This window comes from Eschscholzia californica, unplaced genomic scaffold (genome assembly GCF_041429995.1).
Source record: "Eschscholzia californica isolate CP2 unplaced genomic scaffold, dmEscCali1.0.p SCAF_3, whole genome shotgun sequence".
NCBI classification, from domain to species: domain Eukaryota; kingdom Viridiplantae; phylum Streptophyta; class Magnoliopsida; order Ranunculales; family Papaveraceae; genus Eschscholzia; species Eschscholzia californica.
The window spans coordinates 53812192-53831581 of record NW_028238420.1 but is presented as its reverse complement, the minus strand read 5'-3'; the positions used below and the strand labels follow the sequence as shown (position 1 = coordinate 53831581).

Sequence of the window (19390 nt, the reverse complement as noted above, 5' to 3'; positions counted from 1 at the left end):
TTTTATTTTTCTTTAAACTTTAAATCGATATAACTTTTGTTTGAGATGTCGGATTTCTATAAAAATTATATATTTAGAAATGATTTTTCATTGCCTTTCTAACAAGATCCATTTTCAATATTTTTTTTCAAAAAAAAAAACCCCGAAAAAAAACGGTGTTTTTTTCCTTTACGTTTTTCTGCAAACGTGTTTGCAACAAGGTGTTATGCAAACGTGTTTGCAACAATCTGTTCTGCAAACGTGTTTGCAACAATCTGATCTGCAAACATGTGTTTACATAATGTAAACTGCAAACATGTGTTTGCATAATGTATATCTGCAAATATATATTTGCATAATGTTTAACTGCAGACAATGTTTCCAAACTTAATTTGCAAGTTTTGTAGAATATAATCTTGAGTTGCATATCTTGCAAACTCGATTTGCAAATCGAAAATATAAAACTAAGAGTATGTGTTTAAGAAATCTTGAGTTTGGAATTGATTTCATCATTCATCATATAAATCTCATGAAGAGATTATGTGGTCGACTTTAAGAGCATACCTTCAAAATTTTTATTGTTTTCTACTTTCGGATCAAACGTTTAATGGACATCTAGATATATCCTATTTTTTGAGACATGGCATTATAACACACTTGCCTCGCCTTCCTGTGGTTTGAATTTCATCATCTTCTTAATCTTTCCCTACCACACTTAGGTCCAAAAATATTCAAGTCAAAAAACATACAGTCAAAAATACCCCTTTGTCATTTTGTGTAACTAATTTTTATTTTTTTCTTTAAATTTTAAATTTATATAATTTTTTCTTGAGATGTCGGATTTCTATGAAACTTATATATTTAGAAAGGATTTTTCATTAGCTTTCTAACGAGATCCGCATTCGATACCTTTTTTCGAAAAAAAATCAAAAAAATCGGCGCTTTTTTCTGACCGTTTTTCTGCAAATTAGGTTTGCACTTTTTCTTTTTCAATTAGAATTTGCAATTTTCTTCTGCAAACTAATTTGCAATTTTTCTTCTGCAAACTAAGTTTGCATTATTTCTTCTGCAACTCGAATTTGCATTTTGCAAACTGAATTCGCGTTTTGCAAACTGAATTCGCGTTCTGCAAACTGAATTCGCGTTCTGCAAACTGAGTTTGCATTATTTCTTTTGCAATCGAATTCGCATTTGCAATATTGCGAACTCAGTTTCAACTTGCGTTTTGCAAACTGAACTTACACAAGTTTATAGCTGCAATTTGGATCTGGTTCTAAAATGTTATTGGAGAAGAAGAAGAAAAATTGAATAAGAAGAAGATTCGAAGAAGACTAAGAAGTAGAACATCAAAGACAATCAGAAAAAAAAGTGTATTCTATTAATAAAATTTTCTCTCGTTCGTTCGACCTTTCGTAGAAGAAAATCTCAATTCCTAAAGACATACTTCAATTGGAAACTGAATTCCATAATAAGGAACATAGCCCAAGGATGAAAGATATATCTAAGAGTGATAAAGGTAACAACTTAATGAAAACAGGTGGTATAATCAATAATGGTGAGAATGGGAATTCTACTCCCCTGAACCCTCCCCTCCAACTATAAATCCATAAGTCAAGCAAGATAAAAGGAATTTTTTTTCAAAAAAGTAAAAACCCTATCATCACAAAACATCAATTTCACTTCAAAAAAACTAAATCTTTAACAAGTAACAATTCAAAATTTCCTTTATCAGTAGTAACACAACAGTGAAATATGTAAGTATAACTTTTGCAAGTCTATTTCTTGTTCTTCTTTGTTGCCTTTGTCTCTTGATCCATCAAGATCACATCAAACTATTATCACCTCTACCACAAAAACTGAAACAAGCATAAAATTGATATGTAAATAGGGCAAAATGTTTGCTTTTTTCCAGAGAGAAGGTGTGCTCTACAGTTTACTAACCTAGTGGGAATGTAGGAGAAGCTGGGGAGATTGAAACTGAAAGGTGAGCAGTAGAGAGAGAAACACCTAGGGTTTGAATCAGAGAGAAACTTATTTCACAGATGGTGAACAGAGAACGAGTTCATGAGGTGATGAGGAACCTAATAAATCGATTTCACTGAAGAGTTATGATCGGTAAAAACGTCCATGATTCTGATTATCTTCTTTCTAAATTATAACTTTCATCTTAAAAACAAAAAATCAATGATTGATGAAGAAGAAGAAGATGCATCAAAGAAGAAGAAGAATAGAGAAAAAGTTGAAAAAGCCCTAATATTTCTGGTTTTTGTAGAGTGGGAAAGTTTAATGGGAAAGGGTAATTTAGGAAGGAAAAAATTAGAAAATGACCTGATTGATAATTATGTATATTATTTTGAACTTTATATATCATTACCCATGATATTCCGGGAACTTTTAGTTAACAGAGAAAGATGCAGGTTTTTTTAGTTATTTTAATAATATTTTCAACTCAAAAAGTCATTTTCCCCTTAAAGTTGTACTGTTAGGACCATATACCCAAAATCATTGAGATTGACCTACTTAATCAACAAATCAGGCATCGGGTTGGTTATTCCTAAATCCTAACTTCTCACCCCGTACGCGTAGTTATGAGTGGAAAGACTGACCTGCGTAATTAGCAAATCAGGCTTCGGATTGGGCATTCCTAAGTCCTAACTTTTTAACCCTCACGAGGTCGACCTTGAGTCTGACTCATGGCCTAGTCTAGATATAAATTCGCTCCCGATAGGTCTTGTGCGAGACAAGACATGCTTTCTCAACGAATACTTAATAGAAATAGTTAGAAGGTCCACATACATAAATCAAAATTCAACTAATCAGTCAAGCGAAAAAATAAACACTAAATTGATAAGATTAAAAAAAAATTGGACAATTGATATGTTTACCCCAACGAGTAGAAGTGTCGTTTTCAGCGGTAGAGTCCTCATACCTCGGCCGAGAAGGGCATAAACGAGTCCACCTCGAACCACGACGATTCCTAACCCCTTCTTCTTCAGCACGAAGAAAAGACCTACAAGTAGCATTGTTATCATCCATATTTTGATGAGGATGGATGTTATGATTGGAGAAGGAAGAAGGCAACTCAATTCGACAAACAGGGCAAGAATTGTGAATTCTCAACCAAGGAACAATGCAGTCAGAATGATAGACATGTTTGCAAGGCATTTCTCTGACATCAAGACCAAGTTCGAAATCCTCTTTACAGACAGGAGACTATTAGAGTCATTGGTGTTTAAATGGTCACGAGTGATCTTCACAGTTGGAATTGCATCAATGGATGAAGTAGGAGCTGGAGGAGGACCAGGTCTATCATTCTGAGTAAGTTCGTCTATTAACAGGTTTAGTCCTTGTCCAACAAAGTAATTCCTAAGATCAACACCACTAGGCAGCCGAGACACCGGATACACCACATCTTCGTCATTATTGGTAGTTCGAAAACCACTAGGGTAGTGGTCGTTGTTGTCATAAGTAGATGATGGTTGGAGCACAACCCACCGACTTCCATCAAATTCTGAACTAGTACTACTACGTCCACGAAGGTGAAGTGGTAGTGGTGGTGGATGAAGCATCATGAGAGAGAGAGAGAGAGCTTCCAGTAAGTGTGCTTCTGGAGAGAAGAAAAAGGAGTGGCTTCTGTGCAGGGCCGTGCCTGAGAATCAGGGGGCCCTGTGCGAAATTTGAACATGGGCCCTTCGTGTAATAAAAAATTACAAAAAAAATAAACAAATACAAGATAATTCATTAGTCGATAGATGAAATCATAAATGAATACAATAGCATTTTGAAGAAAGTAGTCGTAAGAAAAAATATTATTTTAAAGTTCTTTTTTCTATTGGAAATCTAGTCTAAGAATTCACAATCACCGATCACAGATTTATTTATTCTATCTTGATTACGTATCAATGCACCTAATTATTATAGAGTCCCTTTCCCTTATAGTTGTTTAAGGCACCCAATTACAGAGTGAATTTTCAATTTTGTACCCAAATCGGTGCCAAACACAATAGCAAGGGCCTATAGATCCTAACCAAGAAAACAAACAAAAATGGGAGCTTGATTAGCCCAATTACAAAAAGAATGCCGAACACAGTTTAAGGCGCCCAAATTACAGAGAGAATTTTCAATTTTTTACTCAAATTGGTGTCAAACACAATAACAAGGGGCTATAGATCTTAACCAAGAAAACAAATAAAAATGGGAGCTGCGGCCTGTGGGACTCGAACCCGCGTCTACCACATGAAACGCAGCTCCACTGACCAATTATGCTAGCTATTTGTTTTGTTTAGACTAGATATCTGTCATTCTTATACTACTGGCATCTATAATAAATAAAAAGTGGGCCCTTTGTGTTTGGGGGCCCAGTGCGGGCGCCCTGCCCGCACGCCCCCAAGCACGGCCCTGCTTCTGAGATACCCGGAAGCAAATTCTGCATCTTCCCTCTCTGCAAGGAGTAATTCATGTTTCTTTTTTTGGTTTCTTCCTGTGAAAGGAAAGGATGTTTCAGAAATCATAATTATGTTACTTCTTGCCAAGGGTAGCTCTATAAGGCGCCCTGTCACGGCTAACGAATTCATGTATAAACGCCGCCCAGGTAACATTCATACGGGGCTAATGCAACAATAATAAGAGGCGCCTTTCGAACCAACTGATGAGAAGAGGGGAAGTTTCATTAGCAACGTGCTTTGTTGTTAAAGGCAGTGGCGCCGTAGAAATGTAGAATTACTGGAATCTCCAGGTTTTTAAATGTTCTTTACATAAATCTTCATCTTTATTTAATAATTACTAAAATCCTCATGTTCCGTTAGATTTAACTTTAAATTTTAAATATAATTTTCTTGCCCCCCTTACGTTTTACATCACCTTTAGTAAAAGATTTACATTTTACACCACCTTTACTAACAGATTTTCGTTTTACACTAGGTTTTCAAAATGAAGGGACAAGATGACACCAAATTATGACCGTTTTTTTATCATTTTTTTACTCCTTTTTGAGCATTATTTTTTCTATTCAAACCCATGAAACTACCCTAAAAACTTCACCCCTACCATCAACAACTATAACGTGGCATTTATTTAATGGCTTCTTCAAGTTCATCAAATGTGTATCAAAATGCAATATCATAACAAGAGGTAGTTTTTTTACTTTAGTTTTTTCAATTTATTTATATGATTATGATTTTTCAATTTTTACCATGTTTAGGTTATTTGTCAACTTTGCGATCAATACGGACATTCAGTGTTTGATTGTTCATGGATGAATTCAAGATGCACAAATGACAATTGCAATGGAATTATGAAAGTGATGGTATCCTGCAAACCTAATTCATTTAGTGAAAAAAACTTTACTTGCTAATTTCCGGAATGCGGTAGATTTTGATGGTTCGATAATGAACTTAAAAAATACTTCTTCGTCAAGAAAATCAATATTTCAAAGTGGTTGTCATGGTTGTTGAGAACAAAACCAGTTTCTCAAGAATTGTCCTTAGAATTTATATCCATGTGATAAAAACGAATGTAAAGGTAAGATCAAGTTGTTGATTTCACAGAAAGTTCCCAACAATGGCATCCCATTTTTAAAATGTCTAGAATGTGACAAGTTCATTTGGTTGTCCGATGTTATAGCGAAGAAAAGCAAATTAAAATTAAGTACCACGTTGGATGATATATGCGAAGGAGTTGTACAAAAACTTAAATTTAGGTCTTAATGACGTGTGATGTCTATTGTAGTTGCTATGTTTCTTGTATTTGTAATTTTCATTTTATGTTTTTTGTAGTTGTAGTTCTTATGTGTATGTGTGTTCGTATTAAAAAAAGAAGATGTTTCACAAGAATGAATTAGGTGGGTGCTTCTAAAGGCATCAAACCAAAAGGCTGTTAGTATCCGGAAATTTTATCGGTTCGGGTCAATAGCCATTGACCCAAGTTTTTTATAAGCACCGGTTTTTAATGTGGGTGATGTTCACCTTCGTTTACTTCTTCCATCTTCTTCTTCCAAAAACAAAAAGGAATCCCAATTAATTTTTCTTCTCACTAGCTTATTTGTGTGGATCGGATAAGGACTTCAATTCTATCAGTTTTTCATATTCTATCAGTTTTTCTTCGTCACTAGAAATTGCAACAGAAGAGAGAATTCAAAAAACTACTCAATGGATGCAGATAAACTTTGTTGCAGTACTTACGGCCCCTAACTCAGGTAAAATCTTCGAGAAAGACCATGCTTGTGTTGTTGGTGGTACATAGTTGGTTTTGAAAGCTTAGAGAGAGAAAATTCAGAATTCCCAATTTGGTTCAGATTTTGTGAGAGATAAATGTAGGGGTTAGGGTTAACTGAGAAGGGAGTTGTGCCTACATAGTTGGTTGGTGCTAATAAAGAAAGGAGCGGTTGGGTCTGGTGCTAACAAAGATGGATGCTAACAGCCTTTTGGCCTGGTGCCTTTAGAAGCACCCAAATGAATTAGGGAGATGCTAGAGTGCCCAATTTTTTGGGCATTTTAATGCCCAGCTGATATGGAATCACTAAAAGACAAAGTTTTTGCAAAGTTTGACTACGGTAGGGACCGCTTTTGTTTCTAAATGAGGAAATATGTCTCCCTCTAAGTACCAATTTCTAAGTCACTCTATCATTTCCCAATGAATTACATACCATTCCAACCATTAAACTAGCATCCATTCCAACCATTAAACTAACATCCATTCCACAAAAACCTAACATCAATTTGACAAAAAACTAACATCAACTCCACAAAAAACTAACATCCATTCGACAAAAAACTAAAAGTTAAATGTAAAGTTGTTGAACCCCGCATCTCCTGTTATGGTCTGATTAACAGACACTTGAGTGCCATGCCTAGACGTTTTTGCCTTACCTTTATCCTTGTCAGCTGCTTTGGGCAATGATTTGCTACTTGATGCTCGTGATGTTGTTGTTGCTGCCCGTAATGATGGTAATTCATTAAGAGAATGTGGTGGTGATGTTGCTCTAGGAGTAGGACTACCTGTTTTTCGTGATTGTGAAGTATGATGTGCAGATGGAGTTGGAGTTGCAGACTCTCCAACTTGTGAAGAATTCCCTACTACGGCAGTTTTACACTTTTTTGAGTTACTTCCAACAGTACCCCCCTTGACAGCTCTTGACATTATGATCAGTCTCCTTGCATCTTGAACACTTTCTAAGTTTGCTAAGAAAAGACAACATCTTAGAATCTCGAGTAATAAAGGTCCTCAAACAGAAAATAACAAAATAAAGAAAGAGGCGAGAGAAAAAAGAAAATGAAGAACGATTTAAAAATGGTGAGAAGAAAAACCGAAGGAGGTAAGTTCAATCTAACATTAGACAACGTAACTTAGCTGACAAAAAGTGTTGATCTTCAATTACACATTTATGATGGGGCAAATTTAAATAATCCAAGATAGAAATGTCAGTTTATCAATTGATTTAGTTCTATGACATGACTTCTAAGTTGATGACAACTTACAGTCCTAAATACCTTGGACTGCCTACAGGAGTATGGAGTCAAGGAGGAGATAGAAATGCTGGGGAGGGAATAGTTATAGGAATCATAGACACAGGTATCGATCCTATGCATCCGAGTTTTTCTTATGATCCTACTAGTGCTTATAGATGGAATGAGTCGAACTCCTACTCTAGTGGGGGTGTCTGTGAGGAAGGACTGAGGTTTCCAAGAGGTTCGTGCAATGGTAAAATAGTATCAGCAAAATACGCTGTTGGGGCTCAAGCTCTCCAACCTCTTGATCCATCTAACAACTACCTCTCACCATTTGATGTTGTTGGCCATGGAAGGCACTCGTTACTTTCTCAATTCTCAATTTCATATTATATGGACTTCTATACATATGTTTGTTTGTAAAAGGCAAAACTAAATCAAACGGCCTCGAGGAAAGAATATCTGGAATGAAAATATGACCTTTTATAAGACAAAGACAATCTCACAAAACAAACTATTATGAAATTGGAGAAGGGGAACAAAATCCATTACTTGGTGGTGGTGGAGGTGTTTCAGCCGTTCGTTTACGAGTACCCTTACCCCCAATTGGGGCCCTGTTAGTCATGTATGTTAATAAACATCCTCAAACAAGAATAAACCATACATCAAATATCAATAAAGAAACTTACATTTTGTTTATCGAGCTCATAATGTCGTCGACGAAGCCGTATTTCAACACATTAACTAAAATGGAGGAGGTCAAATGCAGTATGAAAGCTCCAAACTCATCAACTAAAATGGAGCATTTCAGACAAATCAAAAAATGGAACAAATTAATGGTAAATTTCAGACAAATTAAGTCAGTGGTAGCTCTAAACAGAGACTAATTACAAATTCGAGGAACCCTAGTTGGAGAAATTTCAGACTAATTACCTTAGCTCGAAATTGTAGAAGTTCTAAACAGAAATTACCCTAATTCGAAGAATCCTAAAATTGCAGAAGTTCTAATGGAGTACAAGAGAGAGAGAGAGTACCTGGTAGTTCCAATTGGCAATCGCTAGAGAGAGAGACTAACTCGAAATTGCAGAAGTTCTAAACAGACTTCACCCTAATTTGAAGAACCCTAGTTCGAGTTAAGGGTAGTTCGATGGAGTACGAGAGAGAGAGATATGGAGGGAGGGAGTACCTGGTAGTTCGAATCGGCAATCGTTAGAGAGAGAAATGCCTTCATCGTTTTCCTTCGTTCTTGATTTAGGGCGGGGATTGCGGAGGGAGAAAGGAGTGGATGATATAAGCACCGCTCATTTCAATCGAAGGCGCCCCATTTTTTGTAAACAAAAAATCAAGGAGAATTAGCCTATGGTAGGGGTGGGAAAAAGATCCGGAAGACCGCTATCCGACCCGTTCGACCGAGATAAAAAGTGTCCATGGACACCCGATGGTCATAACGGTCAGTGTCCGACCGGCCCGAAAGAATTGACGGACGGTCACGGTCAAAATTCTATGTCGAAGGACCGACCGCTAACCGACCGGTACGAGTGACCGAATAGGTTGACCGACCAAACTGTCCTCATTTTTAGAAGTTGACCGTTGAATTTTATAGACATATGAATATATGATGATCGTTGGCTATAGTCATATAGTCCTCTGGAAGACCAAACATTAGTGCATGGCTTAATTATATCTTGTCAAATGATGATCGACTGTTTTTTTCTTTTTTATATTTACTTTTGATTTCTTGGCTAAACATCTTCATTTGTAAGTAATTTTGTTTGTGGTAATAAAAATAAAGTTCTGAATTAAGTACATTTATTGGAAAGTCCGGACCGAGACCGTCCGGTGTCCGACTGGACCGGTAAAATAAACGGTCTTGGACGGTCAATGGACAAAGAATTCTTGAGAGTGACCGTCCGAGTCCGCCCGAGTAAATAGGTGGTCACCAAAAGTTTATGTCCGAGTCGACCGGTTCGATGAAGTTAGAGTCCGATACCGACCGGTCCGGACCGATTCCCACCCCTAGCCTATGGGCACTGGGCAGCAGTAAATTCACAAGCACTAACCGATTTTTTCCGTTAAATCTAACAAAACCCGGGGGTTTTAGTAATTATTAAATAAAGGTGAGGATCTATGTAAAGAACATTTAAAAACCCGAGAATTTTAGTAATTATTCTTTATTTTCGTTTTAGTGGACAGAAGGTTTTCTTTTGTTAGATAAAGATTGAGATAAATTTGATGAACATTTGAGATTGTGAAAGAGGAGAATTTGGCCAAAACTCCCTAAAAAATTTGGACTTTAGTTAAAAAGATTTATCTAGTTTTCTAATAATGTTCAAACTTAAAAGCTTTGTCGCCATTGTTTTGTTTTAAACAATTCATGTGCAAACTTCAACTATTCATGTGCAAACTTTAACTGCAAAATAAAAAAGATTAAAATTTATAATGTTGTCAAAACTAAAAAATAAAGAAACTTACCTAAAAAATGTAATTTCATGAGTATTACCCGATCATTATCATTTTCTCCGCATCTTGGGTTTCTTTGCAACAATGTCAAATGACCACAAAACTTCGAGCATTGCTTATTACTCTTGCTCTAACGACATTTAAGACTCTTCGGAATATGATTTTGGTTTGTACGTTCATTGAAGTGTTTGGCAATTTTATTCCAAAAAGTACCTCATTTCTTATCATTTCTGATAATCGCATCGGTGGCGATACGTAAATAACCATTAACAAACACAGTATGATTTACATTAGCACAAAGCTTAGCAGAAATTGATGAGTTCGGCGTTTCATTAAAATCAAAAATCTTTTCGATCCCATCATTCGATAAACCGACTTCAGGACAATTATTTAACAAATCTAAACAACTTTTGTTATCATATTCGGGGTCTGGACTAGCCATTGAAGTGAGTTAAGAAAGATAGATTGATAGATATAAGATAGATCGCTAGAGAAGATGATTAAAGAGAAGATAGAGGGATAGTTGGAGAGAGAAATAGAGAGGGATGGAAGATAGATTGGGGTGAACCCCCCTCTCCCATTGGGGTGGATCCTCTTTAAATAGGGAACCCACTCCAATACTGCTAATGGCAATATTTTGGGGCTGGGAGTCTCCCGTCCGAACTCTCACATTTAAATTAAATTTGGGAATCCCAACCCAGCCTACAGAACTTTCCTAAGAAGTAAACTGAGAAAAATAACTTTCAACGGAAACAAGGACATAATTGCATAATCTCTATACGTAAAATTGGTGGAATCAGATGTTTTGTCCACCAAGACATTCTCTAATTCCAACACAAAAAAATCAACCTGAAAACTACAATTTAAATTCTTACCCTATTCTTTTCTTTTTCTATCTTTTCGGTTTTAACTTATACATATAGTTATAATTCATCTTAATATGATCCTTCTAAAGAAATTTTATCCAAGTTCAAGTCAATCATGAACTAATGCTTCATTTAGAACCATATAAGAAATGAAATCATTAGTTCAAAAGATCGGCAGTAGAACTAATATCTTCAACTGCTTCGTTAACTTGATTCTGCTCAGCCCAGACTGCTGCATCCAAATATCCAAGCTCGAAGAGTCTGTCAAGAACATCATCATCTGCAGGCTCAAGTGCCCACTTAAAAAGCTGGAATTCGTCAGACATTTCAAAATAAATTAGAGGAGTTTTGAAGTTAAATCATGGAACATCACAATAGATGGAATGGAAGAGCTAAGAGGATTACCTCCCGAGGAGTAGCTCTATTCTCCGGGTTGCAGTCTGGACTAATTCCAATCCCTTGCAAACCCAGTCTAACAGTTGGGAAAGCACAAACACGAACCTGCAAGCCAAACCATTAACCACCCCAAGTAATATAAGAACAAAATATTATCTAATTTTTTTATAAGAATAAAGATGAAAAACTGATTTTTCTTCGCTTGACGTTATTGTTTCTCATTCATGGTAAATTATAATCTATAACACAACTTAATATCCATCGCTTTTGTCATTTCTGATTTTCATGAGCAAGATCCTGTCCTGTGCAAAGCCCTGTCCTGATTTTCATGAGCAAAGCCCTTTGCTAAATTGTTACATAGCTTTTTTTCGTTTCTGATTTTCATGAGCAAAACCCAGTCCTGATTCATTCGCATATGAAACTTGCGAACTGACTTTATCTTGCCTATTTTTCAATTCTCGGTAAACACATTCCTTTTTCTCTTTTTAAAACCATTTAGTGACTACAAGTATGGGTCATAAATCCATACATGTGTTTATGAAGTTGTAAAAGACCAAGGGAACTTAACATGCAATGCATCAAAATAAATTCAAAAGAATGTACCGTTTTAGCAGCTGATGTAGGTGGCATAAATAATGTCAGACCACCGTCTACGCAGAGTCGGTTACGAAAAAGTGTAGCAGGCCTTGGTGCTAAGTACCTGCACCAACTTCAACTTAATATCTTCCCCGTTTGATAGTAATGAGAGAAGCCAGTTTTACAAAAGCATTTGACAGATAAACAAAAATTGTAGCCGTTGTTACATACCCAGGGATGAAGGAAGATGTGAAAACTGCATTAATGAGATCCTCTTTGGAGTCAAACTGATCAATCAGTAAACTCCTAGGCCTCCATAGAATCTGGGTTACAGCAACTACAGAAAACCGAAGTAATTTTAGTATACATGCATATGGAGGTTGATTGTTGTTGTCCTGTGGCTCTTCCATGTTATACCTATAGACATTTGATATATTTTGTTATACCTATAGACATTTGATATATTTTGTTACACATTACACATCCCTCTATAAATTTGAATTTCGAGGAAACTTTGTTACTAGCATGGGCCAAAATCTGACGTAATGGGCCAGTTATACAGAGAACGGCAAATGAAGATTGTTGTATCTGGGAGTTAGGACTGAGCTTGAATGTCTATTCTTCCGAGACAATAACCTTGGTGTCTACTAATACATAATGTTACAAGTACCATTACAAATTCTTGTTTTTGAGTCCACTTTGTAGTTCACACTTCACATTAACCAAAACATGAATTGCTCTTATGCGGTAATATCTTGTTAGTACTAGTAAGACTAAACATGCCTCCCTGAGGAGGTACAAGTAGGTAGTAACTTCAGTTACTTTTATCAGTGGGAACTGTACGAAGAACAATCATTCTTAAGCCTTGATAATCACGAGTTCTCCGATGGATTGGACTAAGAAGCATACTGTCAAAATCCAGAGTTTAATACTGACCTAGGAGTATAAACAGGACTAGCTTTGAGTATCGATCTCAAAAGAAAAGATCAATGTTATACTTTTAGTAGTGATCTGTTCGACCTAGACACAAGTTTTGTTTGAGAAATTTAACACACATATAAGACGGCCGACAGCCTTGTTTTAAAGAACTTCTGTAAATTATGTATTAAGAGTTCGATCCCATCCATGCGATTACCTGGTATTAATAAAATTATCTACACTTCTCAAAAAAAAAAAAATTATCTACGAGAAAAATATTGGAATATGTTGCCCAGCGAAAACTAATAATCCAGTTTGGAATCTTGGATCAACTCACAGGCACAGCCATAACATATAAATACATGTTCAACTTATAAAAAAGAAAAAAGCAGTAGAGTGGCAATGCCTACCTATAGCATTCCTTGTGGCAAACAGTAGAAAACAACTGATGCATAAATGCGACTATAAAACCTAAAAGTGTGTCAAGTCTCTTGGTAAAAGCTGTTAATCGGGCTTAAAACTGCAGGATTTCTTAAAATTCAATTCACTATTTGTCAGTTTGATGATTTTCTAGCAAATCCAAACATAATTTGGATTCCCGATCAAGACACACCCAATTCAGTTTGGACTGGACCGGAATTCTGGAATGTCGCTCATATTGATAAATATGCATTAACAGAGTAATTGAAGGAAATAACATGCTTACCACGAACTCTCCCATTTGACCTAATATGAACATCATCTGGCAGAAATTTTTCAAGAACATCCCTTAGAACAGCCTACATGTGGAAACCATGGAGACAATGAATATGCAGACAAACCTTAGATGAGGATAGCTACTCATCTTTACATCTAACTAATTACTAGCAACCAAGAGACAGATAAACATGGGATGTGATTTAAAGCTAACTCAATTTTGTACCAGAACAAGAATTTCTTCTTCTGTTAAGAATGGCTGCAGGGTTCATTTTATTGATAGTCCGGCACATGACTACCAGAATAAGATGTCATATAAGATACTCTGCATACACCGAAGAGGTACTAAACCAACGTAGTACTCATTCTCGCGCATTGACAACATGATCAAAAAATAATAAATATATAACCCTAGTTAAACACGGTTGCTGGCTAATTAGTTCAGGATAAATATGACAAAAAGGCTTGGACTATAGCAACCTACTTTTTATTTCTTTTGTAGCCACATAGATATCTTAAAATTTGTGTAGTTTATTTGATGGGCATGGGTGAAACTTCTGAATGTTAATCAAAAAGCTACAAAAGCTCTTCTAATTTTCCGCTCAATATTTGTTTATTAGTACTTTTTATTTTAACAATGTTGCTAACTTACAATTTTTATGTTAACACGAATCGGTAGCTTGTTACACTAGTAAGTTGCAGCGTAATGAATTCAAATAAGAAAATCAAGCCTTCACAGAACAAAGTATACTAATACAGAACCTGCAGTAGGAAATGCATACCCCGAGGCGAAACGCAGTCCCTTTAAGCCGGCAATCTGCAGCCAAAATTTTGGTAGCGTCTAGGGCTTCTTGCATGCTACTTCCAGATGCAATAACTGCACAGACAATGGCACCAGCTGAGGAACCAGCTAAAGGTGTAGTTTCCTGTCCAATGATAAAGAACAAAAGAGTAAATTTCTTTAACAAGCCATAACCATACTAAAATAAAACTTTGGGCTAGAATTCTAAACCAGCCTTCATCCTCATAATCAACAGCCATCTCCTATTAGAAACAAACAACCAATGACACTGCCATTTCTCAACCTTAAAATCTTACACAGAGCGGGACAATATACACGTTTTAGTTTCTCCAATGCCTATGTCTATTGCAAATTCTCATCAAAACCTTCACTAGTAGGGAGGTTACAGTAAGGGTCTTATAAGTTATAAACGGTATCTGACCGCTCCAAAGGGGTGTTATCATCCACAGCTTCAACTAGAGTTCCGTCAAATGGGGCAAGCAAGTTTGGATTCTGTCCGCCAACTCCAAATTTTCGTCATATCACACCAAACGCAATAATCTCTAGATCTAGAATAACATTGATTGCCTTACCAAGTGTCATATATTTTTGTGGCAAAAACATTCCTAATCAATCTAACCAAAGTAGCAAGGAAAACAATTCAAAGCAACAATGCCATACACAACCCTTCAAGAAACATATCTCTTCCAATTCTTTCTCTAAAGGCCAAAGAGAACATGACCAAGAACAGCAGTTATTTCATTCGTGCTCAATCCTTCTCTTCTAGAGACTCGATACGTGAGACCCCAAAAGTGCACCAAGGTTGTAACCTACGTGCAAGAAAGGACAATGTCCTCAATTAGGGCTTATTTGTATAAACCCATTTCTACCTAAATCCTCACTACAGAGTCAATGACAAAACTTACAATCACTAGTTGAAGGAACCAACAAATTCAGTTCTCATTGTGTGTACCATCAAATAAATATTAAAGCAGATATAAGGTGTTTATGAAAATGAAAAATGGACTAAATTCAAGTTTTCATTAAATTAAGGAGGTAAAGAGTGACCTTAATGTATCCATTCTCAATGAGGAACTTAGCAACACCAAGATGATAAGGAAAGAGAAGACCAGCTGCTGAGAAACTAAAACCAGGGCTACTCAACTTCTTCTTCATATCCTTCTCCTCATTGAAATCCTGCTCCAATAACACAGGATCAATCACAAATTCCGCCTCTTCCGCCATTCTTCCCACACCACTCTTCAGCCGGCCGGAGACATACTCGGTGGGATCTCTAAGTATCTCCGATTCAGCTGGAAGAAGTGTAGTAGTATCATTTCCTCCATAAGCATTAATATTAGGGTTTCTGCTCTTTATGAATCTGGAAGCAATACCAATGAAAAGTTCACCTGTAGCAACAGCAAATGATTTCTTCTCTGATACAGTAGGAAGAGTAGGAGGTTGAGATTCTCTGGCATTATTATTAGTATTATTGTTTTCTTTCAGCTGGGAATTTGCAGAAAATTTGAAGGTTAGTTTGGTTTGGCGAAGAGGGGCATAACGGTGGTGGTGGTGGTGGTGGTGGTTGATGGTGGTGGTCCGATATGGTGAAGAAAGGCAGATGGGGTGATGGAAAAACCCCAAATTGGCCATCACCGATCGATATCTGACGACGGCCAGCCTCGATTTCCGAGACAAATTGATTTTTTTATTCCACAAATTACTGAGCATACGCAAGATCTTTACTACTCTAAAATAAAACACTAAGCAGGTTGACGTGGCTGGCTTCATAGCCATAGAAATTGATGATATGTCTACCTAATTATCCAACGTGGCAATATCTGATCCGTTAATTGTTCTCCAATACGCACAAGAAAATTAGAGTCAACTCTATCTATCTACTCCTCTACGGGCGCCACTACGCTCACGAACCACTTTCACAGTCTAGTGTGACCTAGTTAATTGACTTTGAGTGCCTATTTTAAATACTACCTATAAATAAAAAGTAGTTGTTATTGAGTCACTCTCTCATTATATCTTTCATCTATGTGTTTATCTTCTTTATTGCTCCATCCTGTTTGTCTAGGTTGGTTGAGTCTTCTTGTCTTCTAGGTTAAATATGGTTGATCGGGTCGTAAAAATTATATCAATTTTATGTGGTAATTGGCTTTATTTTTTCAAAACAGGGGTCCATGATTATTAGTTAAGTATGGTTGATGCTGTCATAAAAACTTTACCAATTTTATGTGGTAATTGGCTTGTCGGTAATTAAATACGTAATGAAGCCTTCGAACAAGTCAAGCAACACTTATTCTTAGACAAAATTGTATTAATTATCTTTACACAGAGAAAATTGCATTTGACATACTCCATAAACAAGTATCTATAGGCGCCCATTTTTTGTGTTAGGCCCCATGTTGGAGTTGTTTAATCCCCTCAATTCGATTGTATTGCAAACTTTGTAGGCGCCCTACCATCAGATTGTCCAAGAGAACAAGTATACACTTTGACTATCCATCCCGAGCCTGTTTTAGCTTTTAGGCTCTCGGTCGAGTACAAATCTGAGACCATTCATAATTTTGAGTTACAATAAACTCTGTTACTATTTAACATTCTAAAACCACCCAAAATTGATGATAAACACTTTTCAAAGACTTAATAAGAAATGAAAATCGTTTGAAGTCAATTTTTAGTCTCTTTTTCAATGAACAAATATAAATGATGCTCTTTGGAAAATACGTAGAAATATTAGGTTTTTTTATGAAACTTTTGGAGGAGAGATGGATATGAAAATGGAGGGGAAAAAATGGTAGAAGCCAAGGATTCCTTACAATAACCCCCTAGTCCCGAAGGTTACTCACCTATGTTTTGCAGACGACCTTATGGTCTTCTTTCGAGGAGACACGGGCTCGGTTCAATCTCTAAAAGGTGTGCTAACTGGTTTTCATCGGGCGACGGGGTTGCAGGCCAACGTGCTCAAGAGTACCATCTTCTTTGCTGGTCTTTCGACTCAAGGTCAGAGTGATATTACCACCATCCTGGAATTTGGTACTGGTTCTCTGCCTATTCGATACCTGGGATTGCCCCTTATATCTTCTCGTCTTACCTATAATCACTGCATCCCGCTGATTGATAAAATCAAGGGACGAATCCAGTCTTGGAAGAGTCGTTTTTTATCGTTTGCGGAGCGTGTTCTTCTCATTAAGGTGGTTTCGAACAACATGTTATTATATTGGGCAGCGGTGTTTGTTATTCCCAAAAGAGTTATGAACGACATCAACTCCATCTTTAGTAAGTTCCTTTGGTCTGGTGCTGATATGGGGTGTAAGAAAGCTCCCATTGGCTGGGAAAACTTATGTTACCCAACTGACGAAGGAGGGCTTGGATTTTTCAATATCGAGAAGCTATTCGAGGCGTCAAATCTGCGACACATATGGGATTTGGTTAGTGGTAAGCCGACCCTGTGGGCCGATTGGGTGAGAAGTAATCTTATCAAAGATCAGCACTTCTGGACTCTTTCACCTCCGAGTACTAGTTCATGGTGTTGGCGTCGGATTCTAGGCAGCAGGCCAACGACCCGGCGACTTATTGATACTTCTTTGGGGGACGGTCGTGATACCAAATTCTGGACTGATTTGTGGCATCCTCGCGGGCTTCTCTTTGATGCATTTAAAGAGGGGTATAGATATAACACTCACCTACATTTAGAGGCAAGAGTCTCTCAGTTTATTTGGCAGTCAGACTGGGTTTTCCCAACTCGCACTGCAGCTATGTTAGAGACTATCGCGGTCGAGGCAAGAGATGTGGTGGTAGATAGTACCCTCAGAGATGAGGTGGTCTGGCTGCCCAGCCAGAATGGAGAGTTTACTCTCAAAGAGACGTATGAAGTAATCCGACCTAGAGGAACTCGATTGAGCTGGACTCCCTTAGTATGGTCACCGGGTGGTATACCCAAATATTGCTTCATCACGTGGCTTGCCTGTCGAAGACGCCTCAAAACCAGATCGTTACTGGCTAGTTGAGGTATGAATATAGACACTACATGTGTATTCTGTGGGGGAGATGAAGAAACAGATTTCCACTTATTCTTTGGTTGTTCGGCCACAAAGATTATATGGGAATCACTATTACTCAAGATGGGATTTCAGAGAGTATGTGCTGCTGATTGGGAAGGGGAACTACAATGGTGTATTAATCACTTTGGTGGGATTTCTATTGCTGCCCGAGTGGGTCGTATGCTTCTAAATGCCTATGTCTATCATATTTGGAAGGAGCGGAATAATAGGATATTTAGAAGTAATGTGATGTCACCGGGGATGATTATACACACTATTTGTGATGAAGTGAGGATCAAGCTGAATACCGTTACCAAACGGTTTGAAGATACAGAGGAGAATCGAAGAACCATCGATCGCTGGAATCTTACCATCTTTCTCCAAAAGCCGGTTTATATCTCATGTAAATGGACTCGGCCGACGGCGGGGAGACACATGATTAACACGGATGGTGCACTCAACGAGGTGGAGGCGGGGTATGGAGCCATTATTCGAGACTCGGAGGGGACTGTTGTGAGAGCAGCCACAGGTCAGGTTGATGGTCAGGCTATCTTCATACACGAGCTACAGGGTGTTGAGTTGGGATTGGAGCTAGCACTCAATGCCGGATTGCAGGAAGTTGAACTTGGTCTTCACTCGATGAATATCAAGTTACTTCTTGCAAAACCACATCAGAAATTACCATAGAGGGCGAGGCGTCTGTGGAAGAGAGTTCAGAGGCTTCGAAGTCAATTCCGGAGTTTTCGGGTTTTTCATGTCTATAGAGAAGCCAATCAGGCTGCTGATTTCCTGTCTAAGATGAAGCTCGGACCGAGGGTAACCCACTTGAATATTAATCAACTTCCAGTGGAATTAGTCAATATTGTTAATGCGGACTCCAGAGGAACAGTGAGAATGAGGAAAGGGTGGGGCTAATGATATGATGTAATTTGATTTCTTTGATATTTTTTTATCTTTTTTCTTTGTATCCGTTTCGGGCTTCTCCCGCTTATCATATTCAAAAAAAAAAAATAAGATCTCCCGTTTTTTAATTTTTAAATCTTTTTTTTTCAATTTTTCCATTGTTTTCAATTTAAGTTCTTTCTCTTTATTCTCTTTTTAAGTTCTCTCTTTAGAATTATATCAAATTTTAATTTTATTTAAAACTAATAATTTACAGTTGAAAATTGAAATCAAAATACCGAAAATGCACATGACAGTGCATAATTTGGATTCAAT

General features: G+C 37.2%; 2 protein-coding genes across 2 annotated transcripts; both read right to left on the bottom strand.

The window, feature by feature from the left end:
* Positions 1-6624: 6624 nt before the first annotated feature.
* On the bottom strand, positions 6625-8676 carry LOC147551877 (uncharacterized). Its single transcript, XM_086672223.1, has 4 exons — positions 8611-8676; positions 8114-8216; positions 7977-8038; positions 6625-7148 (listed from the first exon to the last, which is right to left on the bottom strand). Exons 2-4 carry the CDS (start codon positions 8131-8133, stop codon positions 6751-6753), a joined length of 480 nt encoding a protein of 159 aa, XP_086528349.1. The 5' UTR covers positions 8134-8216; positions 8611-8676; the 3' UTR covers positions 6625-6750.
* A 2070-nt stretch (positions 8677-10746) lies between these two features.
* On the bottom strand, positions 10747-15881 carry LOC147551876 (Acyl transferase/acyl hydrolase/lysophospholipase superfamily protein). The gene is made up of 7 exons (XM_086664994.1): positions 15186-15881; positions 14119-14262; positions 13347-13419; positions 11954-12059; positions 11750-11846; positions 11156-11251; positions 10747-11058 (listed from the first exon to the last, which is right to left on the bottom strand). Exons 1-7 carry the CDS (start codon positions 15846-15848, stop codon positions 10909-10911), a joined length of 1329 nt encoding a protein of 442 aa, XP_086521120.1. The 5' UTR covers positions 15849-15881; the 3' UTR covers positions 10747-10908.
* Positions 15882-19390: the final 3509 nt, after the last annotated feature.

What these genes read in the sequence shown, in the direction of transcription:
- LOC147551876 (XM_086664994.1), bottom strand. Translation starts at nt 15,848, where the DNA reads ATGCTCAGTAATTTGTGGAATAAAAAAATCAATTTGTCTCGGAAATCG. An exon ending in TTGAGAATGGATACATTAAG is followed by an intron (nt 14,263 to 15,185) that starts GTCACTCTTTAC and finishes ATCATTGGACAG; the next exon opens with GAAACTACACCTTTAGCTGG. An exon ending in ATAGAGCTACTCCTCGGGAG is followed by an intron (nt 11,059 to 11,155) that starts GTAATCCTCTTA and finishes GACGAATTCCAG; the next exon opens with CTTTTTAAGTGGGCACTTGA.
- LOC147551877 (XM_086672223.1), bottom strand. Translation starts at nt 8,133, where the DNA reads ATGAGCTCGATAAACAAAAT. An exon ending in ATGAGCTCGATAAACAAAAT is followed by an intron (nt 8,039 to 8,113) that starts GTAAGTTTCTTT and finishes CATGACTAACAG; the next exon opens with GGCCCCAATTGGGGGTAAGG. An exon ending in AACACCTCCACCACCACCAA is followed by an intron (nt 7,149 to 7,976) that starts GTAATGGATTTT and finishes TAGCAAACTTAG; the next exon opens with AAAGTGTTCAAGATGCAAGG.